At 61.4% G+C, this 15,469-nt stretch overlaps 5 protein-coding genes across 5 annotated transcripts; 2 read left to right on the forward strand and 3 right to left on the reverse strand.

Moving 5' to 3' along the window:
- Positions 1–79: 79 nt before the first annotated feature.
- Positions 80–2,272, forward strand: NMT (Glycylpeptide N-tetradecanoyltransferase). Its single transcript, XM_062768074.1, has 7 exons — positions 80–368; positions 430–482; positions 523–620; positions 656–903; positions 946–1,062; positions 1,106–1,817; positions 1,856–2,272. Exons 1-7 carry the CDS (start codon positions 88–90, stop codon positions 2,042–2,044), a joined length of 1,698 nt encoding a protein of 565 aa, XP_062624058.1. The 5' UTR covers positions 80–87; the 3' UTR covers positions 2,045–2,272.
- On the reverse strand, positions 2,246–3,024 carry LOC62_01G001579 (uncharacterized protein; the record flags this gene model as incomplete). The annotated part of the gene is made up of 2 exons (XM_062768075.1): positions 2,246–2,457; positions 2,505–3,024. 2 exons carry the CDS (start codon positions 3,022–3,024, stop codon positions 2,246–2,248), a joined length of 732 nt encoding a protein of 243 aa, XP_062624059.1.
- A 1,020-nt stretch (positions 3,025–4,044) lies between these two features.
- On the forward strand, positions 4,045–4,910 carry arsM (Arsenite methyltransferase; the record flags this gene model as incomplete). The annotated part of the gene is made up of 2 exons (XM_062768076.1): positions 4,045–4,048; positions 4,090–4,910. The coding sequence occupies 2 exons, from the start codon at positions 4,045–4,047 to the stop codon at positions 4,908–4,910; spliced, it is 825 nt and encodes a 274-aa protein (XP_062624060.1).
- Positions 4,911–4,994: 84 nt separating this feature from the next.
- On the reverse strand, positions 4,995–6,635 carry YIL166C_5 (putative transporter; the record flags this gene model as incomplete). Its single annotated transcript, XM_062768077.1, has 3 exons — positions 6,397–6,635; positions 5,605–6,339; positions 4,995–5,550 (listed from the first exon to the last, which is right to left on the reverse strand). The coding sequence occupies exons 1-3, from the start codon at positions 6,624–6,626 to the stop codon at positions 4,995–4,997; spliced, it is 1,521 nt and encodes a 506-aa protein (XP_062624061.1). The 5' UTR covers positions 6,627–6,635.
- A 3,849-nt stretch (positions 6,636–10,484) lies between these two features.
- LOC62_01G001582 (uncharacterized protein) lies at positions 10,485–11,627 on the reverse strand (the record flags this gene model as incomplete). The annotated part of the gene is made up of 1 exon (XM_062768078.1): positions 10,485–11,627. One exon carries the CDS (start codon positions 11,625–11,627, stop codon positions 10,485–10,487), a length of 1,143 nt encoding a protein of 380 aa, XP_062624062.1.
- Positions 11,628–15,469: the final 3,842 nt, after the last annotated feature.

The following is a 15,469-nucleotide window of genomic DNA, read 5'->3' on the forward strand; positions in this document are numbered from 1 at the left end:
TCATCACTCCGATCTGCCCTGCAATACTCGGGTCGATGTCGTTGCCGTGTCGCGTGTTCATCTTCAACAGCACTTCTCTCAAACACAATGGCGCCAGCAGACACGTCGGCAGGGCCATCAGGGTCGTCAAAGTCGACGGACGCCGCAGTCAACGAGCTTACGGCAAAGGTCGCAACGCTCGGACACGAGGACGAGCAGAACCACGATGACGCCGAGGAAGGCGAGGACGACAGCGACCACGACGACGATGTGAACGGGGACGCCGGTACCGGCGGCCAGGGAGGAGAGGACGGCGGAAAGAAGAAGAAGAAGAAAAAGAAGAGAAAGTCCAAGGCCAAGAGCTCGGCGGCGGCGGGGACATCGCAGGCGTGAGTCGAGCGCTCGGCGCTGAAGGAAGGCGAGGGAGCACGCACTGACCTCTTCCGGCAGCGAAGTGCCCGCGGTGAACGTTGTCTCTGGTAGCCTCGGGTCTGGAAGCCATGGTGAGTCTTAACAGCATCATGCAATATTCTGACAAGCCAGAGGACATCAAGAAGGCACTGCAGGCCGTCGATCTCATGAAGCTCCTGGAGAACTTTGGAGGGGCCGACCCGAACGCGGGCCAGCTCAAGGAGCACAAGGTGGGCGGAGCATGTGAATGCCGCTGACATTACAGTTCTGGAAGACCCAGCCAGTGATCCAGAACGGCGAGACGATGGTCAAGGAGGGCCCCATCGACGCGCCCAAGACGCCGGCCGACGTCAGGCAGGAGCCGTACGCCCTGCCTGCTGGGTTCGAGTGGAGCACGGTCGACGTCAAGAACGAGGAGCAGATGCTCGAGGTGCACACCCTCCTTACGGAGAACTACGTCGAGGACGACGAGGCCATGTTCCGCTTCCGCTACTCGAAGGAGTTCCTCCTTTGGTGAGTTAGCTTCGGGTTGGTGTGACTGAGCTGACTCGGCAGGGCGCTGACAGCACCGGGCTACCTTCCTGAATGGCACATCGGCGTGCGCGTGCAGAAGACTGGCAAGCTGGTGGGCTTCATCTCGGGTATCAAGGTCGAGCTCCGCGCGTACTCTCAGTAAGTTGTCGGCCGCCGCCGAGTCACCAACCTGACTGTGCAGCACATGGGACTCTGCCGAGATCAACTACCTCTGTGTGCACAAGAAGCTGCGCTCCAAGCGTCTCGCACCCGTCCTCATCAAGGAGGTCACTCGCCGTGTCAACCTCACCAACATCTGGCAGGCGATCTACACTGCGGGTGTTGTCATCCCCACCCCTTTCTCGACATGCCGCTACTACCACCGTAACCTCAACCCTCCCAAGCTCGTCGACATTGGCTTCTCCCCCTTGCCGCGCGGCTCGACGATTGCGCGCCTGGTTCGCAACTATGCCATGCCAACGACGACGTCGGTGCCCGGGTTCCGCGAGATGAAGAAAGAGGACGTGCCCCAGGTCGGCAACCTCTTGAGGAAGTACCTCTCTCGCTTCCCCATCGCGCAGACGTTCAGCACCGACGAGGACATTGACCACTGGTTCCTCTCTGGCCAGGGACACGACGTCGACGGTAAGCGCGTCGAGCAGGTCGTGTGGGCGTATGTCGTCGAGGACCCGACAACAAAGGAGATCACCGACATGATCTCGTTCTACTCGCTGCCCTCGACCATCATGCAACACCCCAAGTACAACGTTCTGAACGCGGCGTACCTGTTCTACTACGCCTCTGACGCCGCCTTCTCGGCTGGTGCCTCGTCGGATGACGAAACCAAGCTCAAGGCCAAGCTCGACGAGAGGCTCAACGCGCTTAGCAGGGACATGTTGACGGTTGCCCAGACTGTGAGTGGTGTTCTTATGTGCAGTGCTGACCACTTCAGTCTGGCTTCGACGTGATGAACGCCCTTACGCTCCTCGATAACAACATGTTCCTTAGCGAGCAGAAGTTCGGCCCTGGTGACGGCTACCTAAACTACTACTTGTACAACTGGGCCATGCCCCCCATCGACGGTGGCATGGACACGACCGTGGCGAGGCAGGGATCTGGCGTGGGTGTCGTCATGCTTTGAGCAGTGCAGTCGTGTCGGGCACCATGTATGCCGAGTAGACCATAGATGGCCATGGCATTGTCTCCACCTCTGCGAGCGTCCGTGGGAGGAGCACTGTGTGGGTGCAGCAGCAACATGCGGCATCAGTGCCCGCATTCCAGCGTGCCAGCCGGCGGTAAGGCCAGCCCCGTGGACAGTCCGCCGGAAACGAGGTGTCTGTGCTCAAACAAACCACTTGTACCCCGTCCGTCTCGGTGCTGGCCACACGATCAACAGTGGGGCCGCGAGTGCGAGCCGAGCCCACGAACCAAGTGGGACGACCGCAAGCGGCAGCAGCGCAGCGACGAGGACACGCGCAGCTAGCACGAGCCGGACCACGGCCGCAGCCGCCAGCATGCCATACGCCGCGCCGGACTTGTCCTCACGCCATTGTTCTGCCGCCGTCAGCTTCCTCCCCCCCCCCTCCCCGGGCCAGACGCACTTTTCCACAGCGTAGCGTACAGACGCGCGAAGTGATGCTCTGTAAACACGAGCAGAAAGGCCAGGGGCACAGTGAGCAGGGTGCCAAAGTCGAGGGGGTACGGCCATGCCGAGTCGGCGGGGTGCGCGGCGACGAGCACCATGGCGAGGAGGTACACGGCGGGCGCGGTCGCGCTCCACGCCGAGAAGGGCACGTGGCTCGTGTCCGTGTCGTCGCAGCTGTCGGCGCCGCACCACGCCCGCGCGTCGTTCCACACGTTGCGCGTAGTGGCGACTAGGGCGGACACGACGCCAGAGACGGCGTACGACGCTGCGACGGCGCCGAGGTCGGCTGCGAGCGCCGCCTCCCGGCTCCACGGGGAGCTGAACGGCGCAGAGTAGTGGAAGAGCGGGCTGCGGAGCGCGCGTGGTCTCGCTACCAAGGCCAGGTCGAGCGAGAGGAGCGCGTGCGCGAGCGGGAGGAGGGCGGTCGTCGTCGCTGCGGGGAGGGAGAGGCGGAAGCGGGCGCGGCGGTAGGTCATGGGGCGTTGGCGGCCATACGTCAGTCAGATATGAGTGAGTGAGGTGGATGGTGAGGACGCATAGATGAAGACAGCCTCGCCCATCCTTCGCTCTTGGCACTGCTTGCTTGACCGTCGTAGTCCCCTCCGGCCGCCGCTCCGCTCGGCGGCTGAGCGGCGCGGCGACCTCGGACCTGGGATGTTACGAGTTAGGAACGACGACTAACGGTTGGCGTGGAGATGGCGTGCAGGTCACGTGATTGTTTGCTTTGCTGCCTGGCCGCCCAGCCCGTGTCTGTACGAGTGCGTGTGCGACTGTGCATTGCGTTGGGAGACAAGTGGGGAGGGAGATGGGGTGGGACATGAGGTTGAGACTGTGAGGTGGGTGTTTGATGGGGAGAAGGTTTCGGGCACGAGGCGTCGAGCGGTTGACGGCACCGTGGTACGGTGGCGTCCAACCTCGCCGGCTGGCATGCTGACCTGCCTGCCTGTGTTCGCAAACCGCGTCCTGGCCGACTCCTCGCCCCCAAGCAGCACCCCGCACCCCACGAGAAGGAGCGGTGAGCACTGCTTCACGAGCCCGAGTGATCCATTGTGCGAGCAGCGAGCGAGCAACACGACACCGGTTTGCCGAGTGCACCCCATCGACCTGTCGGACCCCGCCCGCCGCTGAGCGCGATAGCGGCCCGTGAGCCCCCTGCGGCCGCGCTTGGCATCGTGCGAGGCGCAGACATGATCAATCCTTGGCACTGCGTCAGGCGCTTCTCCCACCCAGATGCGCATGCTATCGCCATGTCGCTGTCGGACACGATCCGCCAGATAATCATGCACCCTTGCGTCGGGTCTTCGGGTGGTGCTGCGGGAATTTGACGACCACTCAGGCACGGTTGTGGGGAATTTGATGATTGCGGTTATCGAGGTCCACCTCGTCCAGCAGTGGTGGTGGGTACTAAAGCTGGCGGGGGACACTCATTCCAGCAACAACAGCAGCAGCATTCCATCGCAACAAGACTCTCTCTCTCACAAGCCTCTCCCATCACAATGAGTACGTCGTGCGCGCCCTGGGCAACGCTCACCCCACCCCAGCCTCCAACACACACACCCTCGTGCGCGACAAGTACGCCGCCGCCGCCACCGTGTCCGTCGGCGGCAAGGCGTCGTGCTGCGGCTCGAAGGCGACCATCCTGGACGGCGTCGACCCGATCACCAAGGACCTTTACAACGCCTCCGAGGCGGCCGAGGTGCCCGAAGACGCGCTGCTCGCGTCCTTTGGCTGCGGGAACCCGACTGCGCTCGCCAAGCTCGAGGCGGGGCAGGTCGTGCTCGACCTCGGCTCGGGGGGCGGCATCGACGTCCTCCTCTCCGCTAAGCGCGTCGGGCCGAGCGGCAAGGCCTACGGGCTGGACATGACGCCCGAGATGGTCGCTCTCGCGCGCAAGAACGCCGCGACCGCCGGCGCGACCAACGTCGAGTTCCTCCTCGGCACGATCGAGGCCATCCCGCTGCCGGACAACAGCGTCGACGTCATCATCTCCAACTGCGTCATCAACCTCCCGCCCGACAAGGACGCCGTGCTCGCCGAGGCGTTCCGTGTCCTCAAGCCCGGGGGACGGTTCGCAGTCAGCGACATTGTGCTTGCGCGCGCGCTGCCCGACGGCCTGCGCCGCAACATCGAGCTCTGGGCCGGGTGTATTGCCGGCGCGCTGATCCACGGCGACTACGAGGCCAAGCTGGCCAAGGCGGGCTTCGAGGGCGTCGATATCGAGCCCACGCGCGTGTACTCGTCTGACGACGCGGGCGAGTTCGCGACTGCCGGCGCGGCGAGCGACGAGGACAAGAAGGCCCAGCTTGAGGCACTTGACGGGGCGGTGTACTCTGCGTTTATTCGCGGCACTAAGCCCCTGTAAGCTATAAGTGGTGTCAGTAGCCGGCCAGTAGCAGTGTTAGTGTGCTTGCCTATGAACCCAATACATTTCTACTGCTACACTAGTCTAAGGGATGTACGTCTCCACCTCGTGCGCTGCAAACGTCTGGCCCTCGGCCACGAGGGCTGCGTTGCGGCGATTACTCCACCGGTACTGCAAGTGCTGGAGGATGGCGGTGCCAAACCCAAACGACACAAGGCAGACACAGACGCGGAAACCCACGGGGTACAGCGGCGCGTCGCCCTGTCGCAGGAGCTGGCTACCGACTAGCGCGCCGAGGTTGGCCGCCATGATGAACATGGCCATGGCGATGGCGCGGTGTTTTGGCGAGGGCTGGTTGAGCGACAGCCATGTCGCGTTGAGCGGGTGCCACCAGTTTGAGAAGCCCGTCGTGAGGGCAATGGTCGCAAACTTGGCCCAGCGGTCCTTGGACGTCGACTTGACCTGGAAGACGATCCACATGACAAAGTACGGCGCGACGGCGACGACGACGGCCGGGCCCTTCCACTTGAGCCGGTCGGCGAAAAAGCCCACTGCCACCATGAGAATGAGGGAGATCCAGCCACCGACAGCCGTGAGCACGTTGGCCTTGATCGTGTCGAAGCCAAAGCCCTTGATAAGCCTGCGGACGTGGTTAGCAAGGCCAAGGAGCCGTCGGTGGACAACTTGCACTTACGTCGGGTTGTACTGTCCCAGCGCGGCAGTCGTCGCGATGAGGGAGATGGCGATGAGGACGTGCGGGTAGTTGCGCCAGTTGCCGAGTGTGCCCAGGATCTCCTGGGGCGTCAAGCTGCGGTGGATGTCCTCCTTCTTGGCCGCGTCGGACCCAAGTCGGGCAAGGAGGATCTCCTGCTCGCGCGCAGTGAAGAGGGTGAGCCGGCGCGAGAGCATGCCGTGCGGGCGGTGCGGCGAGTCGGGGAGGAAGAGGACGAAGACGATGCCGCAGAACAGCGCGATGCAGCCCTCGATCAGGAACAGGTGCTGCCACGGCTTGAGGCCGTCTCTGTGCAGCCGCAGGATGCCGGCAGCCATGAGGCCGCCGACGCCCGAGACGAGGATGTTGCCTACAAAGAAGCACGCGTTGCGCGACGCGAGCTCCGTCTTCTTGTAGAACGTCGAGATCGTGTACAGCGACCCGGGGATGTAGCCACACTCTGTGATGCCGAGGAGGATGCGCGTACCGAGGTAGCTCGAGTAGTTGTGCATGAAGAGCTGGAACGTTGCCACCAGGCCGAACATGAACACCTGGGCGCTGATCCACTTTTGCGGGCCGACGCGCTGCAGGATCATCTGGGAGGGCACCTCGAGCAGCACGATGCCGAGGTACAGCAGGCCCTGGCCAGTGTTGAACTGGTTCTGGTTGATGCCGACGTCTTTCAGCAGCGTCGAGGACACGGCATTGGCGATGTTCCTGCGGGATCATGTCAGCAACTTCGGGATCTGGCTGAGAGGGCGAAGGCGAACTCACCCCCGCTCGAGCTGGAAGCAGAAGAAACCGAACGCGAGCAGCAAAGTGACGCTCACGTCGAGCTTGCGGATGACTCGGCGCTCCTCGGCGGCCGTCCACTCAATCTCGGGGCTGTACGTCGACGCGCCCGGCGTCTCAAGCTCGTGCTTTGCGTCCTCGCTCTTACGCCCCGAGTCCGATAAGGGGCCCGCAGTCGGCGACTTGTCGTTTGTGAGCGTCGGCACGGTCATGGCTCCCGCTGTTCGTTTGGAATCGACCGTGCGTCTGGAAGAGAGATAAGGCTGCGTTTGGGAATAGGCCCCCCTTGCCTCCCATCATTCGTTTATAACTCCCAGCTGTCCGCTCCCATCCCGGCGACTTGATGGTGGTGCGCAAAGCAGCATTTCCGACATGTACCTGCGAGCGACTCTGAAAACAAGTCGATTCAGCAGATGGATGGTGATGGATGGCGTGCTGGAGTCTCAGGGGGTGACGTTATGTCCCTTGGCGCGACTTGCCGGCCGGCCGGCAGCCAGCGGCCAGCGGCGAACAGGACCGACCACCTGACCTGACCTGGCGGCCATCACTTTATCGTCCTCTCGCCCGTGTCATCCATCAGCTCCGCTCCGACCAGGCCCCACGAGCCGCGCACAGTGACCACGATCTGTCGTTGTTATGCTTATCAGTCGTGCGGACATGCGTCGGGACCAGAGTGAAGGCCGCAGTGCTTCCGATGCGTGTCCATTGCTGGGCGGGGCGGAGGTCGGCTCACTCGTGTCGTGGTGAAAGGTGCAGGTGGGCAGTTGAGACGTATCGCTCCACTCGACAAGGTTTGGCGCGGGGGCCCATGTCGCCATGCCCCTATCTGATGGCGACTATTCCAGATAACCTGCTGGTGTGGTCGGTGTCGGCGTATGGCCATCGCTGCGGGAGCTTTCTTCGCCGGCCAAGCCGAGCGAGGGTAGCAGTGCATAGTCGCAGTGACGGGCTTGGCCGATGCACAGTCCTTGGGCGCCATGGTAAGCGGATGCAGGATTCTCTGGCTTGGGTCGAGCGAGAGACGCGTCGTCGTCGTTCCGTCGGCGCGCGCCAAGGTGGTTTTCGCGACGACGATCGACACTCAAGTCGCATTGGAAAGTCCGAGCCGCTCATGATAGCCTCCGACACGCTACTTGCCGGGAGCGCCCACGTCGACGGCGCGCATGCGCACTGAGTGAGCTAGACACGAGTCCAGCGGCAGGCCCATCCGGAGAATGCCGACAATAGCCTCAGCTTCTGAGACAACTGCGACTTCTTGGTCAGACCATGACCAACGTTTGCAACCTCACCTCCACCGTCGACCAGCACAGCTGATTATCTGGAATACAGGCGAGACGGTTGCGTGTGGACGCCGGCGATAGCGACGAAGAGCGACATGGTGACAGTTGTCGTCATGTCCGAAGCGGCGTCTGTCGGCGGCGCAGGGCCGGCGGCGTCGGTGCGCCGTTCGTCCACCTGCAGGGTGTCGTCGGCTCCATCCGAGCGAAATAAGTGGGTGGCGTCGTGTTGTGCAGGGTGCAGTGCTGGACAATAGATGATGTCGAGTTGTGCAAGGTGGGAAGCTGTTGTCGATGCGGTTGTCCAAACAATGTCAGAGGGGAGTGGACAACACTGACCTGTAGCTGGGAGTAACGTCAGTCCTCTTCGCTCTCTCACATCGGCAAACTCACGCTCGATGCGAGCCATGACTCAGTTCCCCTTCTCGCGGATGACGTTGGACGATGTGTTTGAGCTCCTCCACCCGCGACTTGAAGACAGCCAGCTGACCCCGTCGACGGGACTGGCAGGGGCGATGATCAAACATGCCCACCTACCTCCCTGCAGGCAGTTGTAGGCGGGTCGTCACCCCGTCGTCCCGTGCAGTACGGATTCGACCGGAACATCCGCTGCTGCATCAGCTCAGCTGGTCAAAAGACAATTCCGTGAGCAGTGAGAACCAAGGAGGTGGGAAGGAATGGGCGACACAAAGGTTGGAGCTCGAGCAGTTCGAGTCAGCCACCACCACCCCGCCCAGCCCGCCCGCCAGGGTGTGAGTGGTGGCCGCCGTAAACCACAACGTCATGAGAGTCGACAAGTCTCAGCCTCACTCGAAAGATAAGGCACCGAGGTGGCAGCAAATGGTCCCACTGCCAGGGGAACGGTCGTCTTGGATGGCCATGGGCATGAGCAGGTGGATCAGCTGCATGGATGCGTTCTCACTGGTCACATTCCTCGGCGTGGGCGGCGTCGGTTCACTGCACCATACCGCTTCACTCTTGCGTTCTCGTGCTACTCCCGCGCGCGTCATAAGTCAGACCGCTGCGCTTCCGAGCAGACTTGCAGATCATTGCCCGCGCCCACATTCCCAACTGAAACAGGCGATCAGCTGGCCCGTTGTTCGCTCTCCATGGCGGTTCCTTCGACGTCGTACTCGGTCGGCGCTCTCGGGGCCACAGACCAGGAGGCTAGCTCCCCATACCGCCTGACGAGATCGCCGCTGGCCTCCGAGAAGCTGGGGTGACCGCCGTAGCCGCCTCGTAGCCGAGCTGCGCAACGTTGGCCGACGTGCTCCAAAAGCTGTCCTCGGAGGGGAGCGCAGGGGGCCAGGTGGTCGCTTCGCATGCACGGCCACCGCTAGCCGGAGGAGCCTAGCAGAGCGGAGCGGGTTTCGGACCTGGGCTCGGAGCCGTCATCGCGGACTCGATTCCATCGGAGGAGCCAGCTTCCGCGGTTGCTGAAGCGTTACGCCGTCCTGCTTCCGATGGCCCCCAGGCTGCCGCTTATATGAGGAGGCGGTATTCGTCTTCACCTCCTTCTTCAGCACCCTCTCCTTCACCCCCTTTGAAGCCCCTCCCGGCTGTCCGAACACCGATACCACACCTCTGCCCGGGCGCTCCAGACTCGGATCGGTTGCCGTTCTTCGCTGATGTCACTGCGGAGCTCTCGATCACAGGCCACAGGACTTTGTCGAGCGAGAAGTGCTGATGTCTTCGCCGCAGCCTGCTTGAGTGGTACGTTTGTTTGGTTGATTCAAAGCAGACGTGAGCCGGGAGAAACCAAACCACCTCGAGGTGCCCGTCCAAGGGGTAGAACAGCCGCCTCAACAGGAGCTAAGCGCTTGGATAGACCGAGGTCCGGAGGTTTCAAAGCCTCAACTCACGCCGCGCCCTGGCTCACCAACCTCCCCCCTCACTGTCGCACGCCTGCCCTCCGTTTCGGGGTGCAGCACTTGTTGCTTTCACTCCGCGCCTGGACTGCCGTGAGAGGCAAAGGTGAGACATCGACAAGCGGGAAGATGAGGCGGAGAAGGTCAGAGGGGCGTGTTGGAGCGAGTACTGCGCACCGAGACGGCCCTCGATGGTGATAACGCGGGTGACGGTGACGGTGACGATCGAGTGCCTGAGGAAGGTGATCGGCGTCGAGGGGGCCAGCGAGCGCCTCTTGAGCTGCCGGGCGATCGCCAGATCGACGCCAGCACAAAGCGTCGCAATGCTCCCCGCTCACGCGGACGGAGTGGAACAGTGCCCTACCGGCAGGGGGAGGAACGCGCGCGCGGCCGCGGGCCGGAGGGGAGGAGGAGCGCGGCCGCCGTGCCCCGGTCGGCGTGGTGCACCGCCTTGTCGACGAGGTGCGGGCAGTTGAGAACGAGGGTGGGCGGTGTCGGTCGGGGCCAGCGCGGCGATGGCGGGCGCTTGAATGCCGCTTAGGTTTCGTGCGGAGACGTTCGGTCGGTGTCGTCAAGGTTCGTCGTGCGGGGAGCAACGAGAATCGACACTGGCGTTTTGGCGCCAAGCCGGCCAGTGGCGTCGGTCAACAATTGCGTCGCGGATAAAATGTCTGTGAGTTGACGCTGGGGAGAGCTGTGTGTTGGAGGCGGAGTTGGCCTTCTCAGTGTGGATGCGGTGCGAGGGGCGTCACTCAAGTGTGTGTGTCTTTCGACCAGCTCAGGCCTGTGCGCGGTGATGGGTGCTTCGCGTGAGGCTCCATTGTCCTCCGTTGTCACAATGAAACAGAACTATCCTCGAGACTGACAACACAAACGAAGAGCACACAGGAGAACACTGAATCTACCTGCATACAGGCTCACTAATTCATGCTACTTCAAAGTCACCGCACACCTCTTCGTCGTCAACGTACGCAACATCATCAACGTACGCGACATTCTCATCGTCGATCTCGCCAAACCTCGCCTCCTCCTCTCCAACGTACTGGGCGAGAGTCTTGAACTCGATGAGGTTTCGGCTGAGCTTCCACTTGCGCGCATTTGTGATGCGCTGCTCGGCGACACGGGGGTCGTTCTCGACCGCCTCCGAAACACCGCCAACGATTTGGTCGTGCGCGCCGAACTTCCAGTGGCCCTGGTCCATGCCGAAAATTGTGAGGCGTCCATTGGTGATGCTGGCAATCGATTCCATCTCAGCCAAGAGGCGACAGGTGATGAGGTGCCGCCGATGGTTATGCTCTTCCAATTCTTGAAGTGGGCTTAACAGGTACTGGGAACAGTCTTCCATCCGGGGCCAAAGGACGATCTTGACGGGGCGGGTGAGAAAGTCGACCATCCACTTCGCGAGATATGTGTAGCTTTGACCCGTGATAACCCATTCGGTAGTTGGCAGGAAGAAGACGAGTTCGCTCATGTCATCAGAGAAATCGGGGAAGCTGTCGGGGCTGAATGGGAGGCCGGAGGTTGAGAGATTGCGAAAGACCATCTTCCGGCAAGGAAGCTCCGCAAACTGGCACCGAGTGTGACAAGCCCACTCTGTTCCGAAGCCATGAGGGTTCGTACGTCGCCGGTGTGTTTGGCGGTCCTCCGGGGGAGCAAAGCGCAGCACGTCAATGTTGGGAAGGAGTCGAGCCAGCGTGCTGTCGTGCTCCAGTTCACACCACTGCCAGTGAAGCCCGTCGACGGTGATGATGCGAATCAGGCTCAGTAGGGTTCTCTTGGAGTAAATCGAGAGATCGGGGTACCGCCGCCCGGGGCCACGCTGAAAGCGCTCGATGGCGTCGAGTTCCGAGATCGCCTTGTCGACGCCTTCAAAAAAGCTCGGTCGCTCAGACGCGCCGATACGAATCGAGTGGTAAATCTTCCTGCCGCAAGGAAGGAAGAAGCACTTGGCGGTGCGGAGGAGCGAGACGCGCGTTCGCGGAGTGGCGTAGTCCACAATGGCGTCGACGAGGTGCGGACAATTGAGCACGAGATCGCCGGGGGACAGTCCGAGAGGGTAGCTGGGCATCGCGACGGCCCACAGACCGTGGGAGGAAGGCGTCCACTGGATCGGGATCAGCTTGTTCTGAGGGGCGAGGTCGTCGTGCGCGTGCTTACCTTGTGTGTGCAGTACAGGAGGAAATCTCCAGTTGTGAATGTTACAGGCCACGTTATGGCGTTGTGAGTGGTGAGAGAGTGTTAAGTGACAAGGAGGATGGATGGAAAGAGGAAGAGGATGAGAGAGAGAAGAGAGCAGGCAGACGAGGAGGATGTACTTTTAAACGTGGATGACACGTCGCGACCGCCGGCGACGGTAGCTGACTGGACTGGGACCACCGCGAGGAAAGACGAGGAAGACGAGGAAGACAGTCAAAATGACAGGCGGTCCGTGCGGCGGCGCGACGCCAAGACGCGTCACGGCGATCGGTGACGTCAGTCCAGAGATGCGCAGCACATGGCGTCTGGAGTAGCAGTGGTTTGCTGCTCGTTGACGCATATGACACCAGTATGCAATGTCGCGAGCGGCATACGAGTCAGGAGAATGCTCTGGAGTGACGAACAAGTACTGCACTGCGCAAGTGCCATCCGACAAAGTTCGGCGACAGCTCGCGGACGCCGCCTCGCTGCTTGAACAGTATCGTCATTGCCGTCTGAGATGTTGATGCCAGGAAGGTGGAAGACTCCCCCAGTTTCTTGAGGTCAGAGCACGAGACAGCTCGCGAACCAAATGATGAGGTTGAGCCAGGGATTGGCATTTGTTGACAAGCGCGGACCAAGCGCGCAATCCGGCCATTCAGCACCCTCGTGCGCCATTCCCACTCCGTATGCCGGCAACCATGAACAGCAACTCGCCGTCTGTGGCTAGGTTTATCCCTCGTCGTGTGTGCAGCGACGCACCTCGGCGATAGACTACTCGATGGACGAGATAAGAAGAGCAGGAATAGCATTTCATCGATGTTGTTGATGTTAGCGCAGATACGGCTCACCTTCAGGGATTCACATCGACCGCCCTAGGACGTGCCATCCGAGTTAAGTATGTACCTGCAAGGCTGAATTGAGTGAGTTTGCCGTCCCCGACGCCGTTCCCAACGCCCAGCTCGAGCCGCGCCGAGCCGAATGTCGAGCATCCCCGTTATTCCGTCGGTCCTTCGAGACATCAACTCGCAGTACGCCGTTCCAGTCCTCAAACGCCTTCGAGCGGGTTTTCCGAGTGGCCGGCGCGGAGGACGAGCCCCTTGCAGTATGAGTATTAGACAACGCGGGTTTCACGTTGGCGGGAACAACCAGAGTCGCCGCTTGATCCCTTGATCCGCGGAGAGGCGTGTTTGAGTTTGTAACGGCGTTATGAACCCTCCCAAAACAGACTCGCCTTTTGTACGCCGCCGCTTCGGATCGAGCTGTCGAGCGACTTGCCGATGATGACAGTCATTTGGCGAAAGCCGGGGCGCGCGGAAGCCAAGTATTAATGCCATCGGCAAACGCGGCAGTTGGATCTGCGTCAAACCGTTAGAGGACACGACGCCGTCGCTCTGGTGACATGCCCACAGTTCATTAGTGATGGTGGGCAGTGAGAAGTGGGCAGTGAGCCAACCGGCACGGGTGGGCAGGGGAGATTAGAGGTTGAGCACAGATGCAGATATGTCTTGGCTTGATTTGGCCGGCAGCGGTACTCACCCAATTTGCGGACTTGGCGACGCGCCCGTTACCCCATATGTGGGATGCTTCCATGGCGGCAACGCACAAGGAATGTGGGCGTCCAGAGCGGGATCCACCAGCAACCAACGTCGATGCAGCAGACAACGTCGTCGATGATGGTCGGCATGCCTCATGCGGAACAGCGTCCTGTGGTCTGCATAGCAACTCTGGGCCAAGGTTTTGCCATGTCTTAGTCCAAATCGCCATCGACTCTGTTCCAGGGGTCGCTGTAGGTTCCGCTCGAGATGTCGTTGTCGGCTCTTCTCAAGACATCGACGTCGACGATGTGCCTGCAGATGTGATGCTTAGCTTCTGTCTCATGAGCTTTGGTGAGATCGTCAGTCTGGCCGTCCTGGTTAGCCTCGGTAGATTCCATGCTGTAGGTCCACGCACGCCCCAGGTGCAAGTCCAAGTTCCAAGTTCGTCGTGGGTCCCAGGTCGCCTTGATGCGTTGATGGAATCCATTTTGAGGCTGCTATTCTCACGACTGTCTTCTAGAACGCAGGACGTACCACTGACTGACTGAGGCGAGAGGTTTGGTCCAGGGAGAAGCGAACTTGAGCTTGATTCTAACACCCCCTCGCGAGTAGGCTTCCGCACCAGACGCGCGGACCACGGAGGAAGAGGCTCGCCAACCATGGAGGAGGTCCAGTCGCCTGCAACGACCGCCTTTCACGCCGAGATTCACCCGCCCATCTCCGTCCTGCCCTTGGCGTTCACGGCTGGCAATCTCGTCGGCCTCGGCAGCCCGCAAGCGGGGCCCGAACGTGTGGCCGGCGAACGGCCTGCAGAAGCACAGAGTGTCGTCCCTTGAACTTCCTTCAGTGGGATCACTGAGCGCATACGGTGAAAGGACCGGTACCAGCAGTCACTGCGCCGACGGGTTGTCCCGCACTCCAGCTCCGTGGACAGCCTCACAGTTAACAGAGACCCCGCTTTGAGTCAACGGCGGTCAACCGTGGGCTCAGCGCCGATGGAGATCTGGATGCTGAGAATAGCAGCGGAGTGGGCGCCGAATGACTTAAATTGACTTCCGAGGGGACTCATCCACAATTCGGAGCTGATTTCAGGTTGACAACAGAGGCCTTGGCCTTGGTTGTCCGACAACGACCTGCGGAAGGCACGCCGAGCCCCATCCCCGCCCGTTCCGCAGCAGGCGGCGATGTGGAGCGGGGCGGGGCCAGTGGAGCCCAGACCCGCGATCGCGATCACATACCGCTGACCACCTGACATGCCTGGGGGCTCCAAGCTCTGGATTGGGCGATGCGTCGCACAACGTGCGCAGAGACTAAGATGATCCCAATGGCTATACTCCACATCCATGGATAATCATGGTCGATAGGGAAACGGACAGGCGGGCAGGGGAGGCGTCGTTGAAACCCGAAACGCCGTTCAGTCGCCGAGAGATGCCGAGCTCCCTTGTCTTGCTAGAGGACTGCAGGGAATCGCTTCGCGAGTGCGCTGCTATGCAGATGCTCGGTTACCTTGATCCTGGCTAGGTGATGTGAGATACCATAAAGGTAGGTAGTTGCGGGAGTGTGGTAGAGACGTGACGTGACAGTCCGATGACGTCGTACACCTAGGGTGGGGGGATCGACAGGTCATGTGGACAGTTGGTCTGCCGGGCGCCCTGCCGAAGACGCGATAGTGTAAGTGCCGGCGGGTGGAGTGTGAACTGAACTTGACCTGTCAGCTCGGGGCGCGCCGAGTTCGGCATCGTACCTATGTATCGTGTGATCCACTGGCTCCGGGGTCTCGCTTGGCGCTCGAGGTGCGGCTCCCGGCAGAGACGGGCAGTGAGGGCCCAAGACAAGCGAAGTGTCCGTCTTGATGAGCGGCGGGACAAGGCGACGGAGCAACACAATTGTTTCAGTCACCGCTATCCCTCTGGTGGCGTCGCGCCGTCGCGCCTTTTGGACGTTCATGACATCATGAACGGTGCACAACCTGGGCCTAGACCTGTTGTGTCAGGTAATGAACGCCAAGGGGGTGGGGTCGCCGCACGCATGCTGCGCGCGCGCTGGGGGCCATTGAGTGGGAGAATTAAAGGGGGGAACGGAGATCGGTCGTGGTGGATCATTTTCCAACAATGAGCAACACCGACGCGACTTACCCTCTATCCTGGCCGCGCCTTGCCTTGTCGTCTCGGCGTGCATCAGTCCCCGGCGAGCTAGC

The sequence above is a fragment of the Vanrija pseudolonga genome, chromosome 1 (assembly GCF_020906515.1).
Source record: "Vanrija pseudolonga chromosome 1, complete sequence".
NCBI classification, from domain to species: domain Eukaryota; kingdom Fungi; phylum Basidiomycota; class Tremellomycetes; order Trichosporonales; family Trichosporonaceae; genus Vanrija; species Vanrija pseudolonga.